We start from the raw sequence: 14554 nt of genomic DNA, 5'->3' as shown, positions 1-14554 counted from the left end.
CTGTTAATAGAGTGACAGAGAGAGAGAGAGAGGGAGGGAGGGAGCGAAAGAGAAAGAGCAGTGGGGGTGACAGGGGACACAAAAGGGGGGTAAGATAGAGAAATATAAAAAAACACAGAGGAAGTATCTCTCAAGCCTTTTTCATGCTTAGACCAGAACTGGACGAACACCAATTTGAAACTAATCCTGTTTGTGAATGGACTGTTCTGACTGATCCTGGTGTTTCCTTTCAGCTAGGAATACAGCGCGGATGGAAGAGGGAGTCACAACACGCGCAAAACGGTTGCAAAAATAGAGCAAAAATAGCTGTTCATATTATTTTGAGTGTTGTTTCCACATTTACCCCTACAGGTAGCTGTTTTGCCACCGATCTGAGAATATTTCTCATAATCACAAAAAAAAACATTTTTTTGTCAGGTGTATCATCATAAATGACAGGTAGCAATAAGCAAATCCTTACCCGGTTTATGAAAAATAATTATGTCAGCTGTACAATACCTCAGTGTTGTGAGCTGGCTTGATGTCTGATAAGCATATTATTATATAAATTTAGCCTATTCTTAGGCCGGTGTACTTTTCTTTTCAGAACATAGACCATGAAGTGGGTGGGTGAGTTTTCCATTCTGGTTCAGAGATTCAGTGTACCAAACTCTATTTTGGTTGAAATAACTGAAGGAAAAAGCTTTTTGTGACCATCACTGAGGAGAGGAAGGAAGAGAGACGAGAGTATGAATGAATTGGGTAATAGGGAATAATTCAGCTCTGTGCTACTAATAGCACCTACCGATATGTGTAGCACATTATGGCCACCATCGTCATTCTCATTACTGTATTGAGTTCTAATTCTTTCATAAGAACAATTATTTTTCTGTTAACTGTTTGGGCAATACACTCAATACACTCATGCCAATTAAGCTCTCAGACAGTGAAAATGAAGAAATGAGAGCGAAAGAGAGCGAGCAAGTGAGACAGACAGAGAGAGAGAGGGAGAGAGAGAGATACAGAGAGAGAGAGAGAGACCTATTTAGGAGGTTGAAATTGAGGATATAAGATATAAATGTGTAATGAGTGGGCCAGTTTGTCTGAATAGTTAGCCTGGACAAACACTAGGGATTCAATGTCTTTATTCAAATTGCAGCACAATTGAGGAGTGTGAGAAAGATGGTGTGAGCAGGTTGCTTTAATAGGTTACGTCAGAGGAGTTTTCGGGAAACAGTTTTTCGAAAGACAGCCTTGTGTAAGAGCTTCGCGTTTCTCCCTGTCTCTCCCTCAACCCTCAGTCCAGCTCACGTATATCTCTCTCTCTCTCCGCATCTCTTTCAGTCTTCCCTATCCCTCTCTCCCTGCTCCGTCCTCCTCCGTGGCTTTGTCGGTCTGTCTTCCCTAAATCCCTCTCTTCCCCCTGTGGCTTTGTCCCCCTTGCGTTTCGCACAGTGAGCCACTGTCCCCCGGGTTCAGTCCCAGAACATGCAGCTGGATGCCCAGCCTCAAAGGCATCCTTGTTAAACAGATATGGAGGGAGATGGAGCAAACGGGAGAGATGGAGAGTGTGTGCTGCCTGTTTGGGGGTGATTTGCTTTTATTCATGTGCAAGGGTGTTATGAATGCCTGTCAAGTGCTATAAGGTGTGTGCTGTGTTTCGGTATGAGTGTGCGTCTACACCACTGCAGTAGTTTCATGCTTTAGAGACTAAATATAATCAAACTGTTATTCACTATGGTGCAGTCAGTGAAATCAAATTTAATGTTATTATGGAGTATTGTGAGTGGAGTATGGAGAACAGGTTTTTACCTTAACATTGTACCTTTCACCATACAATTAGCTGATAAAACCAAGTTAATTGCATAAAACCACCACTAGGTTAAGAGTGGGAAAATAGGATAACCCTAAAAAATTCAACATGCTGTCATTACAGTACCTCCATGTGATTTAATTCAGACAGCTGGGGAAAAAACCGGAAGTAGAAACTCGAATGACGGAACCGGAGGTATCCTGCAATCCGGGAAAAATTTAGGTGTGGCAAAGGTGTGGATGGTCGTCGAAGGCGCTCATGAAATGTAAAGAAAAACCTTTCAGATCACTTTATTTAGCTATATATACATACGTTTCTTCTGCTTTCTCACTTAAAAACACAAATTCGTTAAATTGTTACGTTGCTACAGTTCAAAATAGGCCTTTGTTAGCTAGGTTAACGAGCTAACGTTAGGGTCACTTGACGTCACCACACCTGAGCTTTGATCTGCAGGCCGGTTTCTCATTCAGTCGCCAGAGCATGTTTTTATGTCAACGTACTTGCGTATATTTCTTGAGCTAGCTATATCCATGATTTTTACCTTTTTGTATTCTGACCACAAGAAAAAGCTCCCTGCGTGCAAATGCCAAGTTCACCTGAGGATCGTTTGCGCGTGGCTGCGGTAATAAGTGCTTTGAAAGCTGCAGGAGTCCGTGTGAAAAACTGGAAAAACTTTTTAAACGGAGAAGCCACCCATGGGGACACGTATAAACAGGTAGGCTGCCTTTATGTAACTTGCTGTTTAAATGGCATATTTGTGTATGTAGGGAAGTTATAGCTCTAATAACGTCACCGTATCAGTGCCGTCAGCTATTAATTTAAATTTAATATTTATGTTCCATAATTGACTAATTTGTTCACGTTCTAGCTACATATATAGTAAGTTACAGAGCCAGAGAATGGCATAAGTCCAATCAATATTGACCCTCCTTATACTGATAGAGCAATTTTTCCAAAGTAACTGATCGTATCCCACTCGCGTATTGAACATGCGTATTACAGCTATATTGCAAAACATGTGAGCAAGTGCTTAATTTTTTTCTTAAACTCATTTTTGTCTGTCAGGAGAGACGGTGCAACATCTTTGCCTTTGGCCGAGATCTGGCCCTGTTGCCACAGTGTAATTTACCAGAGATGGGGGGCGCAGTCCCACGGTAGGTGAACCCCCCACTTTTTTATTTATTTATTTTATTATTATTATTATTATTATTATTATTATTATTATTATTATTATTATTTTACAAAATACTCTGTGTTCAGTATAGTCATGTTTCGTCTGAAATGTTGCATGCGTGATTTAAGATGGCTACAGAACTATCTAACTTGACTTTCACCAAGGTAGCTAGCATATTATTTAATTTTTTGCTTGGCCAGCTATAGCTTAGCTAAATTGCCTAGAAAGACTGCAAAGCAGCATGTTGTTATTTTACTTTAATTGTAAGTTAATGTTTTGTCAGCTGTTTAAAATACTTTTAAGGTTCAAGCAGTATAAATTCACTTGTTTTTTGTCATCTGTGTTTGGCTAGGGAAGTTTTGGAGAACAGGTCAATTGTGTACACAACAAGGGGTATTTCAAACAGATTTTACATTAGGGTGCGAGAGCAGCTTATCCTTTGGGGTTGTTTTTCAGGTTCCTGGTGGACGCCTGTGAGTTCCTGTCTCAGCATCTGCACACTGAGGGGCTGTTCAGGAAGACGGGGTCTCTGAGCCGGATCCGTGCTCTCAGGGTAATGGAACAGAGGTCATGTGGGAGTGGGGTGGCATGGGAAATGGAGGCAGAGCAGATTAATAAAAGCCATCACTGGCATATACATGAACCTTTCTTGCCTGGATTACCCTCAATCCTGTGATTAATAAAAGGGTATACTCATACTATAAAGTTTGTTAACTGCAACCAAAGGCTTAAAAAGGTGGCTAAGTGAATTCTCTAAGGTGTAGCGGTACCTCCATTGGCAATACGCATGTGAGTAGTAGCTTAGTCTTGTAGTCAGTTGTGTAGCCTTACAGTGCTATGTGGCTGACCGAGTAGACCGTGGTGATTAAAGCCAATTCCTTTAAAGTAATGTAACCCTGGCTAAAATATCACACTGAAGGAAGCTAGTCTCCGTGTGTGTGTGTATGCGTGTGGGCATGTGCGTGCCCGCCTACTCGCATGTGCGTGCGTTGGTCTGCCTCTCCACGCATGTGCGTGCGTTGGTCTGCCTGTCCTCTTTACCCCTCGATACCTGCTGCGACTCTTCGATGAAGCAACAGCTTTCTCTGGCCGTTTTGCAAGACAGGAAGAGCAGACGTCTAGGGCACATCGATATTTGCAAACGCAAGAGATGAGAAAGAGTGAAACTAACTCCGCCCTCTTACTGTCAAAGCCTCTCTTTCCCCCCCTCACATTAAAGCGTAGCGACAGATCAAAGGCCTTTGTCTCTGTAAAGTACAATGAATTACCGCTTAGCCTGATACATGCCCTTTTCTTTCAGACTAAATCTGAACGCATGTTTTAATGAGATGGGACGTTTACATACAAATCCTCCCATTATCTTTTTACCACATGCTGGGCATTTTAAAATAAACTCTTCTGTTTACAATAAGGGCCAATTTGAAGCTGAAAGTCTTAGGCTTTTCTTTCTATCAGGTGGGTGACAGATGAATTCTGTAACGAGTGCATGCTGGACTAGAAACAATATATATTCCTTACTGTAGGTGGCAGTGTTATATTTTCAGCCTGGCAGACATCTGCGCTAACATTTTTTCCCCAGGAGCATATGTGCTGCTCCTGAATTGAAAGATTTAGAAGCGCAGTAATGCCTCTCAATTCATAGATGTTCTCGGAATATTTTCCAGTTAACACACATCCAATTTCAGGAGTAAATGCTCCTAAAAGATTGCTTTTATGTTATGATTCTATAAACATATGACGTTTTTTTTAGTTATTGGCAGTGGAATAGGATATCACTTTTTTTTTTTTCATTTTGCAATGTGCATCTTGGGATTCAGCTATTCATGAAATGAGAGTAATGGATCTTTTAAAGTGTCACTCTTCTGCTTCTTGGATTCTGGCAGGCAAAAAAATCTTGTATGTGTTCAGCCCTATTTATTATTTATCATAATTTATTTAATTATGTATCACGTAGTCTAACCTGTTCAACCAGGTGAATCAGGTGAATCTCCTCCCCCTCTTGTTTTTCCTCCCTCCCCCTCTCCCTCCCTCCCTCTCTCTCTCTCTCTCCCCACTTCTCTCCCTCTCCCTCTTGTTTTTCCTCCCTCTCTCTCTCTCCCCCCTCCCCTCTCTCTCCCCCCTTCTCTCCCTCTCTCTCTCTCTCCCCTCCCTCCCTCTCTCTCCCTCCCTCCCTCTCTCTCTCTCTCTCTCCCTCCCTCCCTCTCTCTCTCTCCCTCCTTCCCTCCCTCTCTCTCCCTCCCTCCCTCCCTCCCTCCCTCTCTCTCTCTCTCTCTCTCTCTCTCTCCCTCCCTCTCTCTCTCTCTCTCTCTCTCTCCCTCTCTCTCTCCCTCTCCCTCTCTCCCTCAGGTGGGTCTAGAGCAGGGTGAGCCAGTGTTCTCCCCTCCTCTCTCCTCCTCCCTGCAGCCCTGTGACGTGGCCTCTCTGCTGAAGCAGTTCCTGCGGGAGCTGCCCTCTCCCCTCATCCCTCCGGAGCTGCAGGGGGCGCTGTGCCGCGCCCAGGGCCTGGGGCCCGAGGGGGGGCCGTGAGGGGGGCAGGAACGGGCCCACCCTGCTGGTGACGGCCCTGTTCCCCACCTTCCAAGCCCGGGCCCTGCGGGTACCTCTGCACCTTCCTGAGGCGCGCCGCCCAGAGGTGAGTCGTAGGAACTGCACCCGCCCGCCCTTTGGAAAAGCATTTTTTTTTAACGCTGTCACTCATGAAAAGTTGAAACACATAAACAATAAGTTTGCATGGCTGAAGTGGGTTCATTTGCAAGCTCAAGACATGGAAGCCAGTTGATGACACTTTGGTAAGGATGAGAACAACTGAGCCAGCAGTGGCGTCAAAGTTAAATACAACTTAAGTCTCAGTGATGACCGCCTAACTATATACTGGCCTTAAATCATCATATTGTTTTCATACAGAGCAGCTTAGTATACTTATAATATGATTATTACTTTTAATCAGCTCCTTTGAGTCCTCTGTTCCTCCCAAGGTTACGTCGTGAATTTCCCCAGGGAGGTTTTCCTTTCCGCTCTTTCCTTGCCTGAGGCTTGCTCTTGTGGGTGTTTAGCCCAGGGCTTTCTGTAATGCGTGTTTTTGACAATTGTTGAGACTGTGCTATTCAAATACATCTCTATTTGATTACTGTTCAGTGAAGCAATTACGAAGATTGCCGATGTTAGTTTGACAGTGATTGTTGTGCCAAAATCACCCCAAACATGTCTCTTTCCTCTGTGTCCCCCTCTCTTCTCTCTCCAGGTGCAGTGAGAACCGCATGGAGGTGGGCAGCCTGGCCCTGCTCATGGCCCCTAACCTACTGCAGGGTCTGACCGCAGGCTGCAAGCTGACCGTGGGCACGGAGAGGCTGCTGGACCGGCAGGCTGCGGTCATCACTGCCCTCATCACACACGCCGAACGCATCGGTAATCAACACACACACACACATTGACACACGCACATACACAAGCACAGACACACACACCCACGCAGGCACACAGACACACACACACGCACACACTTACAGAAGCACAGACACACACACGCATGCACAGACACACATGCACACACTTACAGAAGCACAGACACACACACGCATGCACAGACAGAAGCACAGACACACACATACACATGCACACACACACACACACACACACACACACACATACACACATACACACAGACACACATGTACAGACACACGCACGCACGCACACACGTATACATGCACGCACGCACACACACACACTCGCACTCACTACACACACACACATACATACATACACGCACACACGCGCACACACACACACACACACACTCACGCACACACACACTTGCACACACCTACACACACGCACCCTATGGAGGTCTGCCTTAGAATTTTGAAACAACATTCCAAAACTACTTTTCAAAGGGTTAAATACTTACACTTTGCTTTTTTCACCACTCTTCACAACATATGATTGTACAGTTAGTCCTCCATGAAGGCTTCCTTGATGTCTGTGCAAATTTCATAAATATGTACACACAGTTGAAATTGGGCGATTACACTCATACGTTTTGGATGGATGTAGGAGTGATTAGTAACATCCTGCTCTGCTGATTGTCATCTTCCTCTCTCTGGCCCTCGTAATTTCCTCCCCCCCCCCCCCCCCCCCACCACCCGTCCTCCAGGAGTGATTCCGTCCGTCGTCATGGAGGCCCTGGCGGGCGCAGAGGGGGCGGGGTTTCAGGAGAAGGCGGGGCTCGGCGTGTACAGGAGCGTGCGGCGACAGAGGAGGCGGAGCGTCGGAGGTGAGTGACAGGCAGCTCGTTACCGACAGAGCTCGCCGTCAAACTTAGACTTTCACTACTCCTGTGAACACTTTAGAAACGGTTTTATACCTTACCCTGATCTGTGCCTCACCAGTGTCATTCTAGCAGAGGTATACAGAGAGTTCCTTGAACTTCATGGCTTGGTTTTTGTCCTGAAATGCAGTGTGAATTGTGGGACCTTATATACACGGCAGAGCGCCTTTCTATGTTATATCCAATCAATTCAGTTTGCCACCAGTCGTTTCAGCAAATTAGAAGTGAGAAAAGTATCAGGTACTTTTCGTTCATTGAAAAAGAAAACCTTCAAAGAACATGACAGGCGTTTTTCAGTTCCTGAGCTGAATGTCAGTGCCTCTGATTCCGGGGCCAGTTCGGGGAGGCCCCTGGGTATTGTGTTCTTTCAGAGAAGTGGAGACTGCAGTGCGGCCTCTCGCATGTGGAAGCGCAACCTTCTCAGTCTCTGCTCTCACCTCAGGTCCCGAGCTTTCGATGGTCTCTGTCTTTCTCTCGCTCGTTTCTCCGCAGAGATGTTCGTGGACGCCTTCAGCAAGCTGAAGACGGGCCGCGCCCCCAACGCCCCCTCCCAGCCGGACACCGCGCAGGGTGAGGGAAAACGCTACACTGCCCCTGCTGGCGGAACCTGCTATTACTGGCGGCTCCAGTGTAATTAGGGTTCTATAGTGCTCCCATTTTATGAACATTTGCTCATGGAAACTGATGCTGGTGAAATAATTCAGGAGCACATTGACTAAATGGCATTACATGTTAGTGCTATTGAAAGCATATGGCAGGGGTCATCAAATCACGGTCCTCTAGCACTGAGAACTGCAGGTTTTCCACCCTCCCTTTACCTGGGAGTCAGAACTGAAGTCGGTTTGCCCAATCAGTGGCACTAATTGTTCAGCTAAGCACCCAGGAGAAAAGCAAGCAGATTTGATGATCCCTGGCATACAGTGTGTGTGGTGGAGAATGAACCATCTCTCCCGCTCTGTTGCTGGGCTCCTCTCCACACGCTCTACTGCTCCAGGCCAGCAGGGGGCAGCAGTAGCTGTACCGCAGTCACCGTGCACCACCAAGCGAAAGGCCTCTCAAGATACCGTTCCCGAGGTGGAGGGCTCTGCCAAAAAAAGGTACCTGTGTTCTCATTCCTCCCTGTGCGTGTTCCCCGTCTCTTTCTGCCGGTGTGTCTGTAGTCCTGGTCTTGCGCTTACTTTCTATTTAATATTTGGCTTCATCTAATAAACCAGGATTCTAGTTCATGAAACTTATTCTGATCCTGAACTGTATTATTTAAAAATACAAAACTGTTGTGTGTGTGTCTGTGTGTGTCTGTGTGTGTCTGTGTGTGTGTGTGTGTGTGTGTGTGTGTGTGTGTGTGTGTGTTTTACAGACGCTCGATCCATGACCTGAGAGTAGATGCCCAGCCAACAAGCCTCTCCTGCTCGGATGGTCAGTCTCATGTCTAACCCCCATACTCCCCTCCTCAGCGGTGCAGAGGTTCCACCCTGTTTCCACACTCTCGCCTGTCCCCTCTGCAGACTCTGAGTCCCCCCTCAGCCAAAGCCCGACCCCCAGCCTCTGCTCCGTCACTTCTGGGCTGGAGGCCAGTGACGAGCACCACCTCCTAGCACCCCAGACTGCCTCTGCCAAGAAGAGAAACCACAGGAGGAACACCAAACGTGTGCAGAGGTGAGCTCCCTCCAGCCTCACCACAAAAGCTCTCTCGGGTTATCTTTCAACTCTGATATAACCATAGAGCTACAGCCTTTTGCTCTCTGGGGTACAAGACTTAACTTTCTGATAGTCACTGTATGCACTTGCTGGTATACTGAGATGTTCTCTCAAATGCACTCGTTACCCTCCCTGGTACCTAGACGTGACTTCCACAGCACACGCTGTTCCACAGCACACGCTGTTCCACACAGCAGCTCTGAGAGCACAGGCAACAGACAGCACAGGCAGCGGTGGTGTGGTGCGGTGCTCTGGCTCCTGTGTGTCTGTGTATGTGTAGTGCGCAGTGTGCAGTGTATCGTGTGTACAGAAACTGTGTGTAGTGTGTAGTGTGCAGTGTATCGTGTGTGTACAGAGACTGTGTGTGTAGTGTGTGTACAGAGACTGTGTGTGTGCAGTGTGCAGTGTGTGTGTGTACAGCGCAGGCCTGTGCTCTCCCCTCCCCAGGGTTCCGGCTCCAGAGGACCGCGCCCAGCGCAGACGCAGGTCTCTGCGCTTCTTCACGACGGGCAGCTGGAGCGGCAGCGTAGGTCCCACTGCAGCCCTGAGCAGAGACTCTGAGTCTGTCTTCACTCTGCTGGAGTTATGGCACTCTGTTCTACTGCAGGCCATGCTCTCTCTCCTTCTTTCTCTCCCCTCTCCCCTCTCCCTTTCTCTCTCTTTTTCTTTCTCTCCCTCAGTCTCCCTCTCCCTTTCCCTCTCCCTCTCTCTCACTCCCTCTCCCTTTCTCTCTCTCACTCCCTCCCTCTTTCTCTCCCTCCCTCTCTCCCTCAGTCTCCCTTTCTCTTTCTCTCCCTCTCTCCCTCCCTCAGTCTCCCTCGCTCTTTCTCTCTTCTCTCCCTCCCTCCCTCCCTCCCTCCCTCTCTCTCTCTCTCTCTCTCTCTCTCTCTCTCACCCTCCCTATCTCTCTCTCCCACACTCTTTTTTTCACATTGCCCCCTGGTTCATATCCTTCTGTCATGTCTTTCCACTCACCCACACTGTCTGCTCTGCACCACCATTTTAAGACCACTCCATTAGGCATACTGCTGATCACCCTATAACAGTGCATGCAGTACTGTAGCACATCTTAATGTGTAGGGACATTACTATTAACTCAACCTGCCTAACCTTTAACAGTGACTCCCATACCAGTGTGATTTCACAAAGTAACATTTGCTTTTTGCCTAGTTTAGCATTTTTCATTGCTGCTTCTCCCCGGCTATATCTGTGCTGTGTAATCAAGGTCTAATTTAGGAGCCGTTTGAATATAATTGCTTTCGACACCTCGAAATTGAGAGCTGGCCCACTGTCAGGCCATAACAGTAATGTGTACGAATATGCATAAATAGATTTCTCTCTTTATGCGTAAGTGGATTTGTCTACTGCCCGTCAACATAATTTAGTAACCTAAAATGCATGTCATCATCTGAACTATGTGTAATTTCACTGTCCTCTAAAGCAGTTGCTTAAGTGCTTATGTTCAGCACCATGTTATGGTATCCTGTTGCCTCAGATAAAGACTCACACCAGACCCGTTTTTACCCTCCGTACACTCTCACAAATCAAATTAGCCATCTTATGAATGCATATCATCACCCACTGAGTCACTGACTCTAACTGAACAGTCATTGTTTTTATTTCATTGTTGACAGAGAGTAGCCCTGCTTATTCCCTGTATTATTTCCTTCCCTGGATTGGTGATATTGCTAAAGTTATATTTTTATGATGATGAATGACTGTAATGGTTTTGACTAAGTTGAAGACAGCAGTGTCTTTAAAATAATTTAGCCTCTTATTTGATCTCCAGAGTACTGCCCCCTCAGATGGCATTGAAGCAGATAATTGGTTGTTGGGCACTAAACGGATAACTGACAACCTGCAGGAACCACCCAGCTGCGAAGGGGTCCGGCCATTTCAGCCGCCCGTCATTCTGATTGATGGCCCAGGAGGAGGTTTGGGTGTTCATCTGCTTGTTTCTACCTGGCAGAGTTGCAGTTGGTTCCATTTTTTAATTCGGCAAATTAATTGCAATCCTATTACGTGAAAAAACCCTCATAGGTAAAACTTTTTTAAATTTATTTTTTTATTTATTAAAAAAAAATTTTTTTTTAAGACTTTTTCAATCCATACAAGTCTGTAAGTATTTGGACGGTGGTTTTGGTTCCTTCAGCGAACTTATCCCTGGTTATGGGTATGCACTTTGTTGTACGTCGCTCTGGATAAGAGCGTCTGCCAAATGCCAATAATGTAATGTAATGTAATGTAATGGTTCTTTTGGCTCTGTGGTCAAGCACTTTGGATTGACATCAATATAAGGTGATCTGTGTAGGAGGGATGTAATTCCAACAAGGATGTTCTGATATTGGTGTAAATGCCTTAAAATTAAACATGACTGTCTGAACGTTAGCCTCATACTCATCGTTTCATTTCAAATCCAATCTGCTAGAGTACATAGCTAAAATAACAAATTGTACCACTGTCCAAATAAATACGGACTGCACTATAACTGAGCAGCAAATTATTATTCCCTGTACAAATGTAAACTGCTATGCTGCCTGCTTTACCATCCTGTAAATCCCCTCCTGCCAGCACTTCCTCTGAGCCTCCCAGTACAGTGAGGCTCTGTTCCCTGGCTCTGTGACCACTGTTCCACTAAACAGACTGTGTGGCTAAGCTAAACGCAGGCTGTGTGGCTAAGCTAAACGCAGGCTGTGTGGGTAAACTAAACGCAGGATGTGTGGCTAAGCTAAGAGCTAGCTGTGTGGCTAAGCTTTGAGCTAACTATGGCTAAGCGAAAATCTAGCTGTGTAGCTAAGCGAAACATAGGCTGTGTGACTAAGGTAAAAGCTACCAGTCTGGCTAAGCTAAACGCAGGCTGTGAGGTTAAGATAAATGCCGGCTGTCTGGCTAAGCTTAAATCTAGCTGTGTGGCTAAGCTAAATGCCGACTGTCTGGCTAAGCTTAAATCTAGCTGTGTGGCTAAGCTAAACGCCGACTGTCTGGCTAAACTTAAATCTAGCTGTGTGGCTAAGCTAAACGCTGGCTGTGTGGCTAACCATTAGCACTGTCGCTCACTCTCCACAGTGGTGGTGGGGAGCGAGGTGGAGGACGACCCCGATACGCTGAACTGCAGCTTTGTGGAGAGCCCCCCCACCATGCCCGTCAGCAGCAGGAGGGTGTGGAGCGCAGCACAGCGCGAGGGGGAGGGGGAGGGCGAGAGGAGGGCCCCAGGGACCGGGGCCACTGTGGAGCCGGGGGAGGAGACAAACGGACCAGCCTACGGCAGGGAGGAGGGAGTACGGCCAGTGGGGGAGGCGAGTGAAAGGAATGTTGGTTCTGGAGGGTGGCGCGATCCCGTGGCGGATGTTTTTCGGAGGGTCAGCCGGGGCTACCGGCCCCCGCGGCGCTCCATCAGCCTGCCGGAGGTGACCTCGGACCAGGCTGGAGATCAGGGAGAGGAGGAGGAGGAGGGTGCGGATAAGTTTGGGGGTTCAGATTTCCACAATTGTCGGTGGTCTGTGGAGGACCCCATGAAGGACTCTGAGGAGGTGCTGCAGAACGGGCTGGATAAGCGCAGGGTGACGGAGAGAGAGAAGAAGGGGAAGAAAGAGGAGAAGAGGCGGGCGGGGAAGGCGGAGGAGTCGGGGCTGGGGTTCGTCCGGTCGCACCAGCGCATGTCCGTGGCGGATCGCATGCGCCGGTTCAACCTGCTGTCGGCGTGGCTGAGGGCCCCATCCCGGCCCACGCCCGTCCCCCCCTCGCCCCAGAGGGGCCCCGTGCGTCTGCGCAGGCAGGGGGCCCGCCGGTTCAGCCGCTCGGTCAGCCACGAGGCCGTGGCGGAGTTACTGCAGGAGCACAGTACCCTTACCACCAAACCTCTACCTCAGAGCCAGGAGCACTGTACCCTTACCGCCAAACCTCCACCTCAGAGCCAGGAGCACTGTACCCTTACCGCCAAACCTCCACCTCAGAGCCAGGAGCACAGTACCCTTACCGCCAAACCTCCACCTCAGAGTCAGGAGCACTGTACCCTTACCGCCAAACCTCCACCTCAGAGCCAGGAGCACAGTACCCTTACCGCCAAACCTCCACCTCAGAGCCAGGAGCACAGTACCCTTACTGCCAAACCTCCACCTCAGAGCCAGGACCTGCTAAAGCACAGGGACCTGGACCCTCCACCAAACCCCATGAACCCTTTCAGCCTTTCCAACCCTGTGAAGCCTCAGAACTGTATGAACCCTCCCTCCCTTTTGAAGCCTGCCAGCCCTCCTGATATTCATAGTCCTGTGAACTGTCCTAACCCTCTGCACTCCTGTAACTTTCATAACCCTCAAAACCTTCTGAACCCTTCCATCCCTCTGAACTGTCCTAACCCTCTGAGCCCTTCCAACCATAATCCTCTGAACCCTGGTAACCCTGTGAATCCTGCCATCCCTCATAACCCTCCAGAGGCTGTGAGCCCTCAGAATCCCCTAAACCCTCTGACCCCTCCGTTCCCTCTGGAGCATATGAAGCCTCCGCGACTCTCCTTCAGGCCTCCCAAACCTCCACGCCGCCATCCGTCCCGCCGGCTGCCCCCGGTCCCAGGGGGCCAGCCTTTCCGACACGGCCAGCGTCTGAAACAGCCCCAGCAGGACCCCGGGAGGCCCCCCCAGCCACCCAAGCCCCAGCCCAAACCGGAGGGAGAGAGCGGGTCCCCTGAACCTGACCTCCATGAGCTACTGGAGCTGCAGCTCCGCATACAGCACCTGCAGTCTCTGCTGGAGCATCCAGTATCCCAGAGTGCTCTCTGTTCGGCCCCGCCCCCTAAGCCTGCCAGATCACCCTGCTTCCTGTCTCTCCCTCCCCCTCCGCCCCACCACAACGACGCCCGCTCACATCGAGCCCCTGCCCTTAGCCCCCCTACATGGCCCCTCACAGCCTCTAACCCCTGCTGCCCCCTACTGGCAGACCGGTGCATTGGCTCGGCTCCAGAAATGGGCGACCGTCACTGTGCCAGAGGGTTAAATGGGACAGGGACCGGTGGGGGCGACCTGAGCCCCTCTCTCTCTCCGCCGCTGTTGCATCTCAGGCTCCCCACCGCCAGGAGGCGCTACAGGGACTCCCCCCGCTGGCCAATCCCTGAGATCCACATCACCAGCCTGACTCCCTATCAGCTCTGATAGGCGGACAGGAAATTACAACAGACACCTCTTCCTGCTCACAAGCTCAACCAAAGGCAATTAATAGGGGAGGGAGTAATCCTAGTCCTGCTCTCTCACCTGTACTTCTGGTTTGTGCCGTTTGTAATGTTCACAGTTGAGAAAGTAAAGCTAGTATTGTATGCACTTTGGCAATGAATGTTACCGTAACACTGCCCTGCCAGTACCCTTTTCTGCAGTGGTTTAAGTTTTACATTTTACGTTTGTGCATTTATTCATTTTTAATTGCTTGTGCCATTCCATGTCTCAAATATTTTACAGTTTAATAAATAATAGTTTATTATAATTTATTTGTCATATAAACTGAATTGGCCTAATTTTTGTTCAATGTTTTTTTCTTGTTCTTAATAAAATGAGTTATTTTAATGGCATCCTGCTTC

General features: G+C 48.3%; 1 protein-coding gene across 1 annotated transcript; it reads left to right on the top strand.

Annotated features, from left to right (window-relative positions):
* The first annotated feature begins 1992 nt into the window (after positions 1-1992).
* On the top strand, positions 1993-14427 carry zgc:153345 (uncharacterized protein LOC566129 homolog). The gene is given in 15 exon segments (XM_061247645.1): positions 1993-2507; positions 2858-2946; positions 3423-3519; positions 5313-5471; positions 5473-5562; positions 5564-5598; positions 6208-6371; positions 7120-7239; positions 7786-7863; positions 8288-8390; positions 8651-8709; positions 8799-8949; positions 9439-9517; positions 10781-10925; positions 12058-14427. Coding segments are annotated over 15 exon segments (3579 nt in total). The 5' UTR covers positions 1993-2375; the 3' UTR covers positions 14136-14427.
* Positions 14428-14554: the final 127 nt, after the last annotated feature.

Source organism: Conger conger, chromosome 7 (assembly GCF_963514075.1).
Source record: "Conger conger chromosome 7, fConCon1.1, whole genome shotgun sequence".
In the NCBI taxonomy this organism is placed as follows: Eukaryota; Metazoa; Chordata; class Actinopteri; order Anguilliformes; family Congridae; genus Conger; species Conger conger.
The sequence above is the reverse complement of the archived record's forward strand: the minus strand, read 5'-3'. Positions and strand labels throughout refer to the sequence as shown.